At 41.1% G+C, this 15130-nt stretch overlaps 1 protein-coding gene across 2 annotated transcripts in view; it reads left to right on the forward strand.

The window, feature by feature from the left end:
- CREB5 (cAMP responsive element binding protein 5) overlaps nucleotides 1-14868 on the forward strand; it is a gene marked incomplete at its 5' end in the record, with an annotated part of 330757 nt that extends 315889 nt beyond the window's left edge. For both annotated transcript variants that reach the window (XM_079711137.1, XM_079711136.1), the window contains 4 exons: nucleotides 83-406; nucleotides 4720-4947; nucleotides 13647-13755; nucleotides 14643-14868. In XM_079711137.1, coding sequence (XP_079567263.1) covers nucleotides 83-406; nucleotides 4720-4947; nucleotides 13647-13755; nucleotides 14643-14806 — 825 coding nt within the window. In that variant the 3' untranslated portion in view covers nucleotides 14807-14868. The remainder of the gene's footprint in view (nucleotides 1-82; nucleotides 407-4719; nucleotides 4948-13646; nucleotides 13756-14642) is intronic.
- Between the last annotated feature and the right edge of the window lie 262 nt (nucleotides 14869-15130).

The raw sequence follows: 15130 nt of genomic DNA on the forward strand, positions 1-15130 counted from the left end.
AAATATGAGCCATTTTGATTCAAAATCCCTATTGTGTACACGACTGACCTCAGTTGTCCCCTCTTGTTTTGTTCTGTTTCAGAGGTTGAAGGCTGCGTTGACTCACCACCCTGCTGCCATGTCAAATGGGAATATGAACACCATGGGACACATGATGGAAATGATGGGGTCCCGTCAGGACCAGACGCCACACCATCACATGCACTCACACCCACATCAGCACCAGACACTGCCAGCCCATCACCCCTACCCACACCAGCACCAGCACCCAGCACACCATCCTCATCCTCAGCCCCATCACCAGCAGAACCACCCACATCATCACTCCCACTCCCACCTTCATGCACACCCGGCACATCACCAGACCTCGCCACACCCACCCCTGCACTCCGGCAACCAAGCACAGGTAGACCTTTTTCATCATCTCTTTCTCCCTTCTCGTTAACAGTACAAGCTCAAATATGGGGCTCATTGGCAGCAACCTTGTTTGACAAGCCCAGGTGTTCTATCTGACACTCTGGGGGACTCTGTTCATTTCCTAAGAGGTAATGGTTACCCATAAGACCCTACCAGATCATAGTTTCTATAACTAATAAGGTAAATATCAGGTTTAGTTTCTAGGGGCAAACGTAAGCTTCAAGTTCTCCAAAATCTATTTTTGCAGTGTGTTATAAAGTTAACCCTAAAAAAGTAACACCAATGGAGGATTAAGAATTTAAGCTTTAAAGAAAGATGTGAATGAAGGATGAGAAAAATAAGTTAATTCTAACCATGGGTCTATCTGCAGTACTTTATAACATCATAGAGACTCAATTTTGTCACCTGTAAAATGGAAGTTAAATACAATGGGCAATCTTCTGAATAACAGTAAATGTTAAAAATATAAAGGGTAACAATTTCAGGCAGACAAAGAGGCCCGGTAATGGATGTTAGGGTGTAAGGTGCTGTGTAAATGGTAAAGAAAGGTGACTCATCCCACCCAGTGAGAAATGTGTTGGAGGGAGAAGGCAGAGAGCCAGGCTCTGTAGATGATCAATTCAAGAGGAAGGCCAAATCCCAGTGGTGGAAAGTCACTAGGAGTGGCTAGAAAGAAAGCCAGCATTAGACACAACTGGAAGAGGGTCGGGGGATCTGGCAGACGTTACATCACCCAGCCCAAGAAGAGAGGCGGGTCCATGTACCCGAGTGAGTTTTAGTAAGTGGTTGAAGGGCCTGTCTAGGAGCATAGCTAGTCCTAGACATTTTGGACCTTCAAGTGGGATGACCTTTGTCAGTTCCCTCCACCCAGTCAAACTGCCAGGTGGGTCAGAATGGTGTCAGAAGCTTGGGATCACACTTATTCATTGTCTGCCTCTGTACCTCTCACCAGGCAGCTTTTTGAGATCTTGCACCAACCCCTCCAACACACACCAAACCTGGACAGCCATCCACAAAATGTGTTATCCATAAGCAACTCTCCATTCAGTAGATAAGCTTATTTATTAGCCAAGCTTACTTTTGCAAAGTTCTTAGAGGTATTCTATATAGCAAATAAGAGTGTAGGCTTTGGAGTGAGAAAACTTTCATTCTTTTCCCACCTTACTTGTTGTATGACTGTGGTCAGTATATGAACCTCTCTAAGCCTCAGTTTTCCCATCTGTAAAATGGGGTGATAATAGACCAAGCTCATAGACCCTTAGGAGTATTAAATAAGAGAATGTTTTGCCCTTGGCACAGTTTTCAATACATGATAGCCATTATTAATCCCAAACCGAATAATGTGATAGAAGCTTAGCAAGTAGTTTAGCAATAAAATGCTATCCAAAGCACCTTTTTAGTCATGTGCCATAGTAGGACATACATTTAGAAGGGAAAAAGAAAACTATAATACAAGGTCAAAGATAGGCAGATAGATTCACATGTATACTTTTTTTTTTTTTTAATGGATAGCATCAAGTTTTGGTTGCATTTGTGAGCGAGTTACTTCACAGACAAGCTTAACAGTTCGTTAAATATAAAATCCATTCATTAGCTAATTACGAATTAGCCAATTGCCCTCCATCTCGAGTCAGTAAGTGGCCAATTGTATATGCAATCAGTTAATTGCCTTTATAATTGGCTGTACAAAGTTGCTTTTTTATCCTATGCTACTAGAAAGAAAGAGTCCAGGTTGGTCTTGTTGAAATTTGAACAACATCATTTAGACCATATTCAAAATGCCACTGTTAACTGTATTAACTTGGTTGATATTGAGATTCTTGACATGTGGCCTAATTGTATGATTGTCAGAACAATAGAAGTTATTAAGGTCATCCAACTCTGAGATTCTAAGATGACTTGGAATAAATTGTCATTTTGAAATTACAATTAATTATTTTTGATCAAAATTTTCAGAGCATCTGTGTCAACATGATGCCATTCTATTTATTTTACTGAAATATAGTTGGTTTATAATATTGTGTTAGTTTCAGGTGTACAGCAAAGTGATTTGCTTATGCATATATATGTATATATCTATATTCTTTTTTATTCTTTTCCATTATAGTTTATTACAAGAACTATGAATATAGTTCTCTTCGCTAAACAGTAAATCCTTCTTGTTTATCTATTTTATGTGTGGTAGTGTGCCTCTGTTAATCCCATACTCCCGATTTATCCCTCCCACCCCACCCTGACAGAATGCTATTTTAAAAAGATAATGATAGGTAACAATAATTATCAGAGACACAAATTCTGGTCTTAGGGTTGCATTTTCAATTTCTCCTGGCTTCTTGCAATTCTTTTGCATATAAGGATGTGACTTCAGAGTCCTGGTATCACTCCTTGGCCACCAGGAATTTCTCTTAACCAAACCACACCTTGACCCTGAACCTGGACTGCAACTGAAACCACCATGTAACTTACCCCTTTGGGTAAAGGCAGAGGAGAAGCATCAGGGGATAAAGGTTTGTTAACGTTAGCGTGGTAGAATACAGTATTGAAAGAGAGGTCCCTGCAGTGGAGATTAAAACCCCGTTTTGCCTACTTGAGAATCTTGTCTGGGGCTGGCAGTGAGAGATCACTAATTCATACAAAGAAATGAATGAATTTATTTCATTCATTTTTTTGCCTGTTAAGCCCATACTCCCAATTTATCCCTCCCACCCCACCCCGACAGAATGCAAAAATAGCCAGGTTAGCACCTTCTTTCCTAGTGCTTTGCTTTGCAGTGGTTAGCTCAGAAGTTACTGCATCTGAAATGACTAGTGCTAAACGTTTGCCAATAAGGAATACATCTTCATCAGCCGCTCTGGTGAGTAAGATCTTAGACAATTTATTTTGTTATTCCTCTGTGATTCGGAGGAAAGGAATTGCCAATAAACAGTTTTAGAAAATGTCTTTGCTTTAAACAAAATTACTGAGATGCAATCTAACCTCAGTCCTGAGACTGATTCTTTTTCGGTTAGTCATGTTGGGTTTGATAGAGTTTAGGATTAAAATATATCGTCAACCAGGAGTCATTATTAGTGCAATTACAGTCGTTCTGATTGATTTCAATCATAGGGTTGGAATGTGGTAGAAAAGGTGGCTGGGTTTCTTTTAAACTTTTTGCCTGTTATTTCTGCAGGTTAAATGCCTCTTGTAAAACAACTTTATAGGTATTACAGCCATAAGCCTGAGCGACTGAGCAATGAGAGGGAGGAAAAAAAAAAAAACACCACCACCCTTTACTGAGAATGAAGGGAAGGAGTGAAGTGCAATAGGGAAGCATTGGGTGTCCAGACTCATAAACAATCAGTCATAGAAATTTCACTAGGTGCTGAGTGTCTGCTGTATGAAGGGAAATAAAGCTATATGTGTGGGAGTCCCTAAAACCTTAGATGTTTTTGAGCCCCATGCAGACCTTACAAGGAATCTATAAGCATAGTAAAACTTTTTAATAAAGTGCTTTGCCACTCCTAGGATTTCCTTATAATGTAAGTATATACAACCACCCCTCCCTGTCAACAGACACGGTGTATTAACAGGGCTCAGTGCTGCATCAGGATGAACTTTCAAAGGCCCCACTTCCCAATCACCTAGAAATTCACCCACTCACCATATCCTGTAACTCCCTCTGCCTTGGTCAAGCTCTGAGGAGGAGACAGGCCCATTTGGAGTTCGCAGGTCCAGCTAGGCATTTGCAGTAAGAACTGTGAAATTGTGACAAAAGGATTTCAACTGCTTTCCAGGCTTCTTTTGATAGGCGTCACAATGGCAGTGCTGTCCCAGAGGTGTGTTCTAGGAACATGGTTTTGACACCATTAGTATGAAAGTCATTCACAACCTGCCCAGAAAGAGTTTTCTGCAGATGACAGAAGACTCATCAGTAGGGTGACAGTCACCCTGACCTCTGTTTTCACCCGTTGCCATACATTGGCACTTTCAGATTTTACAAGGCACCTTAAATAAAACATTTTTAACATCTGAGGGGAAAAAAAATGTTTCTTCTATCATGATTCAGCCAAATGCCAGTCAGGGGGAAAAAATCTACTTGACTCTCTTTTCGCAGATCATCCCTGTATCTTACCAAAATATCATAGAAGATAGCGGGGTGATGCTTTTCCTCTTCATGAGTGTGATTTCATTGTTGACTTCATTCTTAGAAAACAAGTGTAATGTGCTAACTAAAACAAGCGACTCCCTGTGTTTTGCATTTCAACACCTTACCCAGCCGTTCCTCCTCTCTCCCCATCACCCCCTCCCTCTCTTTCCCAGCAGGTTTCACCAGCGACACAACAGATGCAGGCCACCCAGACAATACAGCCGCCTCAGCCCACAGGGGGGCGCCGGCGAAGGGTGGTGGATGAGGATCCTGACGAGAGGCGGCGGAAATTTCTGGAACGGAACCGGGCAGCCGCCACCCGCTGCAGACAGAAGAGGAAGGTCTGGGTGATGTCACTGGAAAAGAAAGCAGAAGAACTCACCCAGACAAACATGCAACTTCAGGTGCAGGCCACTGTCTCTCTCCCCAGGACTCAAAGGCCCTGTGTAACATTGGCATTTCCTGCCCCGGCAGGCACTTGTTGACCTAAGCGCTAACACCACCCCTTAGCCCACAGAGCAACTGCAGGCTTATTCCTCAAGGTTTATTAGTTCCGAGACACTCTACAAAACAAAACAACCATTCAGTTTTACATCAGTCTGCTCTGAGGAGGGAAACCCTGCCCAATTAAGTTATAGGGCTGGGAGCAGAAGCTTGGTCAGACAGAGGTTCAAACTCTTGTTCCATACCTACTTGCTGGGTTTAACCTCTCTGGCTCTCAGTTTCCTCATCTATAAAATGGGAATAATAACCTCATAAAGTTGTTGGGAGGAATAAATGAACTAATGTCTACAGAGCCGTTTGTACATAGTAAATCTTCACCCGAAAGGCCGCTCTTTATGTCCACTGGGTGAGGGGGTTGCTTCAGTTTACACTAGATTATCTATATTTTTGTTTAATGGAAAAAAGGGAGGTTTGTGTTTATTATTTTGCTCCATAAGAAGAGGCATGTTTCCATCTCATTTTTAAACTTGACAAGATTTGAATCTTGCATGATTTTTGCTTTCCATGGGTGGCTCAGTGGGGGGACATTTTATAACAAGGCCACTTCTAGGAGTTTTTGAGAACCTCCAGCACCTAGAGCTTCTCCAGCGGACTTCATGCTATACACATGACGCAGTTCAGGGCATTTGTTCTAACACGAAAAGGAGTGCACTGTTCACCAGCAGAAGAAAAAGCAAGTATTATATAAGTGACAAGCAGTCAGGTATAGCAGTAAAAATCGTGGATTATAGCGCTGGATTATATACAGTGCTTCCAGGAGCAGAGATAATGGCTAAAGAGTGGAGGGAAGAGGGGAAAGAATGCCTAAAATAGGGAGAATCTGCTCCTCAGTAGTTCATAGGTCACCTTCACCCCCCATCCTCTGTGCATCCTCAGAAAGGAGCAATTAGGGTGCCAAACCCCCCTTTGCATATTTAATTCCATTAAGTGGAAATGGTCTTGGGTCGTCCAGTGTACAAATTGAAATTATACAAAGAAAGTTTGGGTTATACATGGACCCACTGTTTGGGTTATACAGGGACTGACTGTCATCATTTATGGATGTTCACTCTCCCCCGCCAAGTTCATCATTCTTTTAATGATAGACATGAGAAAGAAACTGGGAAACGTATATAGCAGATATGGGGGAAGTAAGATAATAAATCCTCCCACTAGCTTGTACGAAGCTTGTGTGAAGTTGGAGACTCTGTTTTGTTACCCTCTCCCCCGACCACTTACCCCCTTTTCTAATGTCGGGTCTAGCATGGAGAGTTTCTGAGTGTCTCTACTCAGTATCTGTTGAATAAATGAATGAGCTCCCCGTCTCTGGAGTTTCCAAGAACTAGCTGCCTGACCACTTGGCAAAGATGTGATTTAAGGGAATCAAGCCGCAGAGTCTGGCTGGACTCAAACACCGCCGAAACCACTCTAACTTGAAAGTCTATAATTCTAGAATCTGGCAGGCATAGTAGTATGTGAGAAGCTTTTAGGTGGACATGGTATGCATTTTTAATATTAATAATAATCATATTTTAATTTTTATGTGCACTGAAAAATGTAATCAGAACATCAAACCTTCAGTTTCACAGATATTTTTGGTAAGGACCAGGCTAAATCATTAAAAAATGAGTTAATTTGTACAAACATGTTAAGTAAATAAAAGTTCCGGTGTATGTGACCTAGCAAATATCACAGCAGTGGTTTTGTAATGACTGAAATGTGAGAACCCCTGGAATTTGCTACCAGTTCTGAGATCTGCAAGAGGACCATGAACAGGTGCAGGTTTTCTCAATCTCAGCACTATTACCTTGGGGCTCAGTAATTCTTTGTTGTCTCCTGTGCAGTGTAGATACTTAGCAGTATCCTTGACCTCTACCCTCTAGGTATCAGTAGCACCCTCTACCCCACCCCAAGTTGTGACAACTGAAAAATGTTCAGACAATAACAAATGTCCCCCGTGGGGGGCAAAATTACCCCTGAGTGAGACCCACTGACCTAGATGAAGGAGTCTTGAGTAGTCAGCTGACATGTAATCAGATGCGGACAAGTTTTTAAATCAGTTTTAACTAAAATGAGTCCTGGCAGAATGACCCCAGGGTATTGACCATCATTCTAGAGCCTGAAGACATGGAGGGGGTCATAGCAGAGAGCCAGGAAAAGTGAGGATACTGGTTTACTTTGACGTCAGATGTGTTCATGACTTGACATATGCATATATGTTATAGCTTTCACTTAACATATAAGGTACTTAACATATAAGGTATATCCTTTATGAGAACCTAATCTACTTTTTTAAAAGAGTATATTTTAAAACATGCTTATTGCCAGAAGAGAGACATTTTATTTTTTATCTTATTTATCTATTTATTTATTTTTGGCTGCATTGGGTCTTAGTGGTGGCACATGGGATCTTTTGTTGCAGCTCGCAGGCTTCTCTCTAGTTGTGGCACTCGGGCTCAGTAGTTGCGGCCCGGGCTTAGTTGTCCTGCAGCATGTGGGATCTTAGTTCCCCAACCAGGGCTCGAACCTGCGTCCACTGCATTGGAAGGCGGATTCTTAACCACTGGAGTACCAGGGAAGTCCCAAACCTAATCTATTAATTTTCACATTTTTAGAATCAAAATGGGTAAGGATAAGAGATACTAGAATTCTAGCCCCTGAAAACCAGAAAAAAAAGTCCTATTGGGGCCATTCAACAGGCACCAATATTTTTGGTTGTTAAAGCAGTGCCTGAGGAAGGGTCGGTCTCTGAAAAGACTACGTTGTTGGTATTTTCCAACCACTGCTTTGCTTCACAGGGACAGAAACCACAAGGGCTCCATGTTTTCTGTGATGCCGAGTGCTTTGCATCATGCCATGTGATGCTGGAGAGGATATGCAGATTCTGCTACCTTTGAATGACCCTTTCCCTCTCACTGGACCTTTGTCAAAAGAAAAAGTTGTCTCTCTTGAGGCTGGTCCAGTGAGCCAAACTTTAAGTAAACAGAAATGGAAGGTGCTACACAAACAAACTCCCGCCAAAAGGAATATCCAAGGTCTGGATGGCCAGCTGCCACTTTTGAGTTGTTTTCCAGCATAAATCTTCTAGTTAGGCTGCAGAGCTTCAGATTGGAAAAATCAGACCCGAGAAAACAAAATCAAACTCCCGGACTTCATTTCCTCATCTCACAACAAATCTCTACCCAAGAGTTCAACACAGGTATAGGAATTGGGGGAAATATTAGAAACCACCCAATCTGACATTTTATTTGGGAGAAACTGAGTCTCGGGGGACATGAGAAGTCTTCCTGAAAGTCACACAACCAGCAAGTAGTAGGATGAAAACCCAAGCGAGTCTTCTCTTGACCTAACCCACTGCTCTGTGATCTTTCATTCTAGAAAGTTCTTCAACTATGAAGGAATCCCGATTCTTTTCTCTGACAGAGTAGCTGACATCAGCTCTAAATTCATCAACTGCTAATGTGGTGCTCAGTGGACTGTGTTCAATAGATGATACGGAAATCGTCTGGTCGCCCACGGAAATAATTGCTTTTCTTTTTCAGTGCAAAGACACATGGCCTAAGTCGCTGCTGAAATTTTAGACACACGAGCTCAGGTTTAGGACTTGGCAAGAGAATAGGCCAGATGGGAACTGTTGCTGTACAAATTGAAAGTCCTTTGTTTTAGAATGAACCAAACCTGGCCTCAGTTAATCTACAAGGAAAAAAAAAAATAGGGGAGGGGCTATGTGGCAGGGCTCATTTTGATAATTATTTTTTTGGCATGGACTACTGCTTGCATCAAAAAGCATTTGGAGTTTATCATATTAACAAAATGACATCCCCCAAAGCCAAAAACTGAAAACGTAGCTATTAGGAACTTCTTGGAGTTCTTGTTTAAAGTATGTTATTACAGTGTTGAATGTCTATGTAAGGGTGCTACTTCATCCCAAGGCAACTTTATGGGTTTAAGAACAGATTAATCTAACTACATCTATACTCTTACAGTCCCTATTTAAATGGCTAAACTTTTAGGAGTAGCAAACCCAAACTAGTTTAGAAAAAAGAAAAGAATGAAGAGCTGATTTCAGCAAGAGAATCAATACTTATTATTAATACTTTGTTTTTGCAAAGTGCTTCTATATGAAGACCTATAGTTATTATTACAACCTACACAAGGGAATAAAAAAAAATTGGTGATTTGCAACAATTCATAATGCAAGGTAATTCAGAATAAGAAAATGTCTCCAGAAGTCCTGGTGTTTATTTCCCTACTAGAACTGCATGCCACTTTTGATTTCTTTCATGCATTTTGAAACATTTGCTGTCTGGTTCTTCTCTTCCAAAATGTATTCAAGGTGATTTCTGTTAATGTTATCTTGAAAAGGATTTTTATTTAAAATATAGTCTAGGGCTTCCCTGGTGGCGCAGTGGTTGAGAGTCCGCCTGCCGATGCAGGGGACACGGGTTCGTGCCCCGGTCTGGGAAGATCCCACATGCCGCGGAGCGGCTAGGCCCGTGAGCCATGGCTACTGGGCCTGCGCGTCCAGAGCCTGTGCTCCGCAACGGGAGAGACCACAGCAGTGAGAAGCCCACGTAATGCAAAAAAAAAAAAAAAAAAAAAAAAAAAAAAATATATATAGTCTAGTATTTGTGCATTTCCTACATCAGTCGGTCTATCAATATGGAATGATGTCTATCAGTATCTATCAATATGGAATGTTTATGCATGTGCACAGCACACATGATTCACTCCGCTTCCTCTAGGACAGAGATTCTCGACTGTTTTTAACCCAAATGCTCCCTTATGGAATCTGATGAAGGCTCTGTAGACTCTCACAATATGGACATGTACATGGACTTGAAATTTTGCACAAAAGTGAAACTGTAAATGTTGCTTTGGAATCTGCCCTGTTAAGGTGTGGAAGTACAGGAGGTGCTAGGACTGGCTCCCTTAGGAAATATAAGACGATACATAAGCCCATTTGAGAATACCAAAAGCAATTAACTAGTGAATAAAAAATCAAGATGGAGACCTTCATTAGATTATTAAGTAATTAGCATTCTCAATAGAAGGCAATTCATAGAGTAAAAAACTATCTTGCAGGAAGTAACTAGAAAACTAGTCCAACCACCTTGTTTTACACTAGGTTGGTGTGGCAGTTTGGGGAGCCAAACCCGATTATTCTCAACTCTCATTTGAGAGTTCCTTTTTCTGCTGGAAGCTGCCCCATGAATTTCTGTTGCTTCTGTGGCCCTTAGACTTTTATTTAGTCCTTATCAGTATCGTACTTATGTGTGCATGATCTAAGCAAGAGGGAGGCTGATTGTTCTTGTCTATGGAGAATATTAACTGGCATTCATTTTCCAACCCTAACATAGTTAAATAACATAATTACTAATATATTACATTAAGAAATATGTCCATATTCACATATATCTTTAAATGATGGTTAGTTGTTACAGTGCTCTCCAGGTTCCTACATTTTTACAGACCCTCAGAACTCCCAGGTCCTCAGTTTCTATACTTACAATGTATTGGTTTATTAATAAAGTGCTTTGCTGTCCATAGACCAAAACATGCCACTAAAATCATCTATTTTCTATGGGGCTTTGGTTATAGACCAGGACACCACATACACTGTTTGTTGTGGTGATTGGTGCTGTTCTATTGTGGCCTCTCATGAAAGCAAAAGGTTTATCCTGAAATGGTTTGGGATATGCCAAGTATTGTAGGCAGTTAGCTCCTTGCAATTGTAGGAACCCGAAGAACGGAATTCAAAGTGTTTTTTTAAGGAAGGGACAATGTACACTTCGAGTCTGGGGGATGGAAGACTGCCTAGAAAAGGTGTGACTGCCGAGGACACAGAGGAGGAAGAAACGGAGACTAAAATCATCCCCTCCAAGGCAGCCGCCAAGTGACATTTTTCTTTTCTTCCAGAAGTATAAGAAAGCAACAGAATCCTGTTCTGTTTTATTTTAAATACTTTCCTCATTTGTTTCCTAGATCACGGAAGAAAAGTATGGCTGGATTCACTAAGGACTGGAGCTTGACTCCACTTTCTTAGAACCATTGTCTACATTATCTGCAACTGACAGTTTCCCCTTAGGGTCCAGGTGTCTAGCAGTTGTGATTTCAGAAAAGTGTTATCTCTATAGTCCAAATACAAATCATGTCACATTTCATTTTGAGGCCAAATATGTATACATTCAAACATCTTAGTTTTCTTTTTCTCCTTTTCCTGTTCTGTTTTTGTCTGTTTTGTTTTTAACCAGGGGCTGCCTTCTATTTAATGGTCTAAAAGTAACTTTCTTTTACACAGGCTATTTTAAGCAGAGGGGGAGCTGGGAAAAGGAAGGATGGCTATCTGAATTTAAATGGGCATAAAATTAGAGAAAAATAATAGTGTTTAAGGCTAAAATAAATTGTCCTATAAATAAACTTTTCCCACTGACCCCCAAATTGACAAGGGTCACTTTCAGCTTTGATAGGGCCCCTTATCAACCACACTCATTTGGAGGTGGGAGGTACAATTCACCTTCCTGAATGTTCTCAAATTTAAGAGCACTTTTCCTGTGAAATTAAGTGATTTATTCATCATTAGTGCTAATTTCTCAGGCATTTAAAAACATTTTTATTGGAGTATAGCTGATTTACAATGTTGTGTTAGTTTCAGGTGTACAGCAAAGTGAATCAGTTATACATATACACATACCCATTCTTTATTAGATTCTTTTCCCATATAGGTTATTTCAGAATATTGAGTAGAGTTCCCTGTGCTATACAGTAGGTCCTTATTAGTTATCTATTTTATATATAGTAGTGCTTATATGTTAATCCTAGTCTCCTAACTTATCCCTCCTCCCTTTCATCAGATAGGCATAAAAGCCTTGTAGATGAGATTTTTATTATTTTTTTATTCATGCTACTCAACATTTGATTGCTTATAATGTATTTTGCAAATGAATTTGGAATTAGGAGGTATTCTTGGAAACAATTTTCCCCAAAAAATTTTTAATTAACTTCAGAATCCCAAACTTACTTTTTAGGTGATAAATACATGCCTCAAAAGCCAAGTTCATACTGAAGGTGTGGATACAGCTTAATGACAGAAATGTTAAAACACCTTTTTCTGTGTGCATGCTTTTGAAAAGTCTCCTCCATGTGGAGTATAATTGCATGGCAGCCACAAAGGAACATTGGCCAGAGAGAGGTATTATTTATCACAACTGTAAAATGGCTTATTTGAGGTAATGCTCCGTTTACAGTTTACCTTTATCAAGTGGCAGCGCCTTGGAACCAACTGTTCCACATTTATACAGTTGTCCCTCAATATCAGCGGGGATTGGTTCCAAGACTGGCCTCAGATCCCATAATCCGCTTATGCTCAAATCCCATCCTCGGCCCTCTGTATCCGTGGTTCCACATCCTCAGATTCAGTCAACTGCTAATCATGTAGTATTGTTATCTATTGAAAAAATCTGCACAGAAGTGGACCCGCAGAGTTCAGACCCATGTTGTTCAAGGGTCAACTGTATTTGTAGACGATGGTGCCAAGTACAGTATTCCACAAACTATGAACCTATCTTTGTGAATTACTACATAAATTGGAGATTTGTGGCACTTATCTAAGTAAATCCGCAACACCCTGATATTGAGGAGGGAAAAAGTTTATAGACTGAAATTAGCCAAACTAGTTAATGAACCAATCAAATTAACACAGTCATGGCCCTAAACTCTTGCCCTTGGCCTCCCTGGGCTGACCTGAGGGCCGACATTTGCTCCGTATGCTTCCATGCTTCCTCCTAAGTGGTGTCAGGCAGAAGGACATGCTCTGTTGAACTGCAGCCCATGAAGAACTTCTTTTGGGAAATTGGCTCATTCTGAGGGCATTTCAGTTTGAAGCCGCTCACCCTGCCACACAGTCCCTCCCCGTGCCTCATGTTCACCTTATATTCGTGGTCACTGTCAAACCTGAGCCTGTAAGATAGCATGGGGACTTCCCTGGCGGTCCAGTGGTTAAGACTCTGCCTTCCATTGCAGGGGGTGTGGGTTCGATCCCTGGTCGGGGAGCTAAGATCCCACGTGCCTCGCAGCCCAAAAAACCAAAATATAAAACAGAAGCAGTATTGTAACAAATTTCAATAAAGACCTTAAAAAAACATGGTCCTTGTCAAAAAAGACAGAGTGAAGAGAATTATTATGAGCTAAATTTATTGAGCACTTCGTACGTGCTAGGTATTGTTCTGTGTGTTTTGCGTCTGTTACCTCACTTAATCCTCACAACAACTCAAAGAACTTTGTACTATTTTCATTCCCATCCAAGGTTGCTGGAGCCTAGCTGGGTTATGTTACCTGCCTAGAGTCACCCAGTCAGTGTAGAATGGAGGGTCCCACCTAAGTAACTTTTAATAGGATTAAGCTCTTGCGTTAAAACCTAGTCTCTTCAGAAAGCTCCTGGTAAACCTGAGGGCCAAATCAAAGGCAAGCTACAAATTTTCAGGTGAATACCGTTAAATAATATTATTAATGTCAGTCAGACATAACAGAAAAGAAGTGTGCCAGTTACATTGTTGAAAGTGCACGGGGCCTTGGGTTTGTATTCTCTGGTCTTCTTAACATGACTTGGATCTCTTTCCAGAATGAAGTGTCCATGTTGAAAAACGAGGTGGCACAGCTGAAACAGCTGTTGTTAACGCATAAAGACTGCCCCATAACAGCCATGCAGAAAGAATCACAAGGATATCTAAGTAAGTCATTGACTTTTTTGCTTTTTTTAGTGTCCAGTTTTCTGCCACCAATTTCTCATTGGATTTATTGAAAGAACAAAAGTAAAGCATAGACTGCACACCCAGGTGGATATCATGCTAGAATTCTTGAGTGGCTGCCAGACTACTGCACCAGAGGGAACCCTTCTTTTCTGACCCCATTCATCACCATGACTGCCACCTCCTAATAATTTCTGGCTAGACGTTCCCTGGCATTTCACATTGTAAAATCCCACCAAATTCCAATTCTGCAGCCAGTAGGAGCCCAATTACTGGTGGGCTAGCAGTCTTTTATGGGCTGGGAAACAGGCTTTGGGTGAATTATATCCAATGCCTCAGGATATGCTACATGTTATTCACTGGGCTGAAAAGCTAGTGACCTTGTCTCAGTTTACCAATATGTAAAGTGGATCTGTTTTTCTAGATCCCAATATCTGCACCTGGAATGTCAATAGGTTCAATGCTCATTGAGTAGGGGATGGCGGAAGAAGCGGGGATTCATGGCTGAAGGTCAATTTCTTTTCAAATAATTTTTTAGATTGAGCAACACAGATTCTCCCACCACATGTGAGTATTTTTCCACATTTGATATATGGATGGCTCTTTGAAAAGACAAGATGGGGACTTCACATGCCACGACTTAAACATATCAACTCATGTTGCTGATCTAGAAAGCATGGCTTTGCTTGTAGCTATAAACTGGGAAGGCATAGCTTTGTGACTTTAAAGTTTTGAAATTAACCTCCAGGAGAAAATGTGTGAAACGCTCCTATTTCTAGCAAGCATCTAGCAATATTTTTTGAGTAGTCTCCAAGTCCACCCAGAAAAGAGCTATATTGGTGTGTGTGTGTGTGTGTGCTTTTTCCTAGGTCCAGAGAGTAGCCCTCCTGCAAGCCCCGTCCCCACGTGCTCTCAGCAGCAGGTCATCCAGCATAACACCATCACCACTTCCTCGGCCGTCAGCGAGGTGGTAGGAAGCTCCACCCTCAGTCAGCTCACCACTCACAGAACAGACCTGAATCCGATTCTCTAAAATCCGAGGGTCAGACCTTGCCTCCAAGGAGAGCTGTCGCATATCCTGCGTCCTTTCTTTCAAGGGCATTTTTAGAATTAACTCAGACCTGGAAGACTCCTCAGCCCTTCAAAGACTGGCTTTCATTTTTATAGTTATTATGGAAATGTTGTCTTTTATACTTAGTTATATAAGCAAGAAAAGGGAGTTATGCAATTAATAATCTATCAGCTTGGGAAATGCTTTGGTGCTTTTCTCCAATTTTCTGGTACCAGTTACTTGTTTATAAACTGAACTCTTTCTGTATATAGTCATGGTTTCATTCTTATCAGTCCAACCCTTTGC

The sequence above is a fragment of the Hyperoodon ampullatus genome, assembly GCF_949752795.1.
Source record: "Hyperoodon ampullatus genome assembly, chromosome: 9".
NCBI lineage: Eukaryota > Metazoa > Chordata > Mammalia > Artiodactyla > Ziphiidae > Hyperoodon > Hyperoodon ampullatus.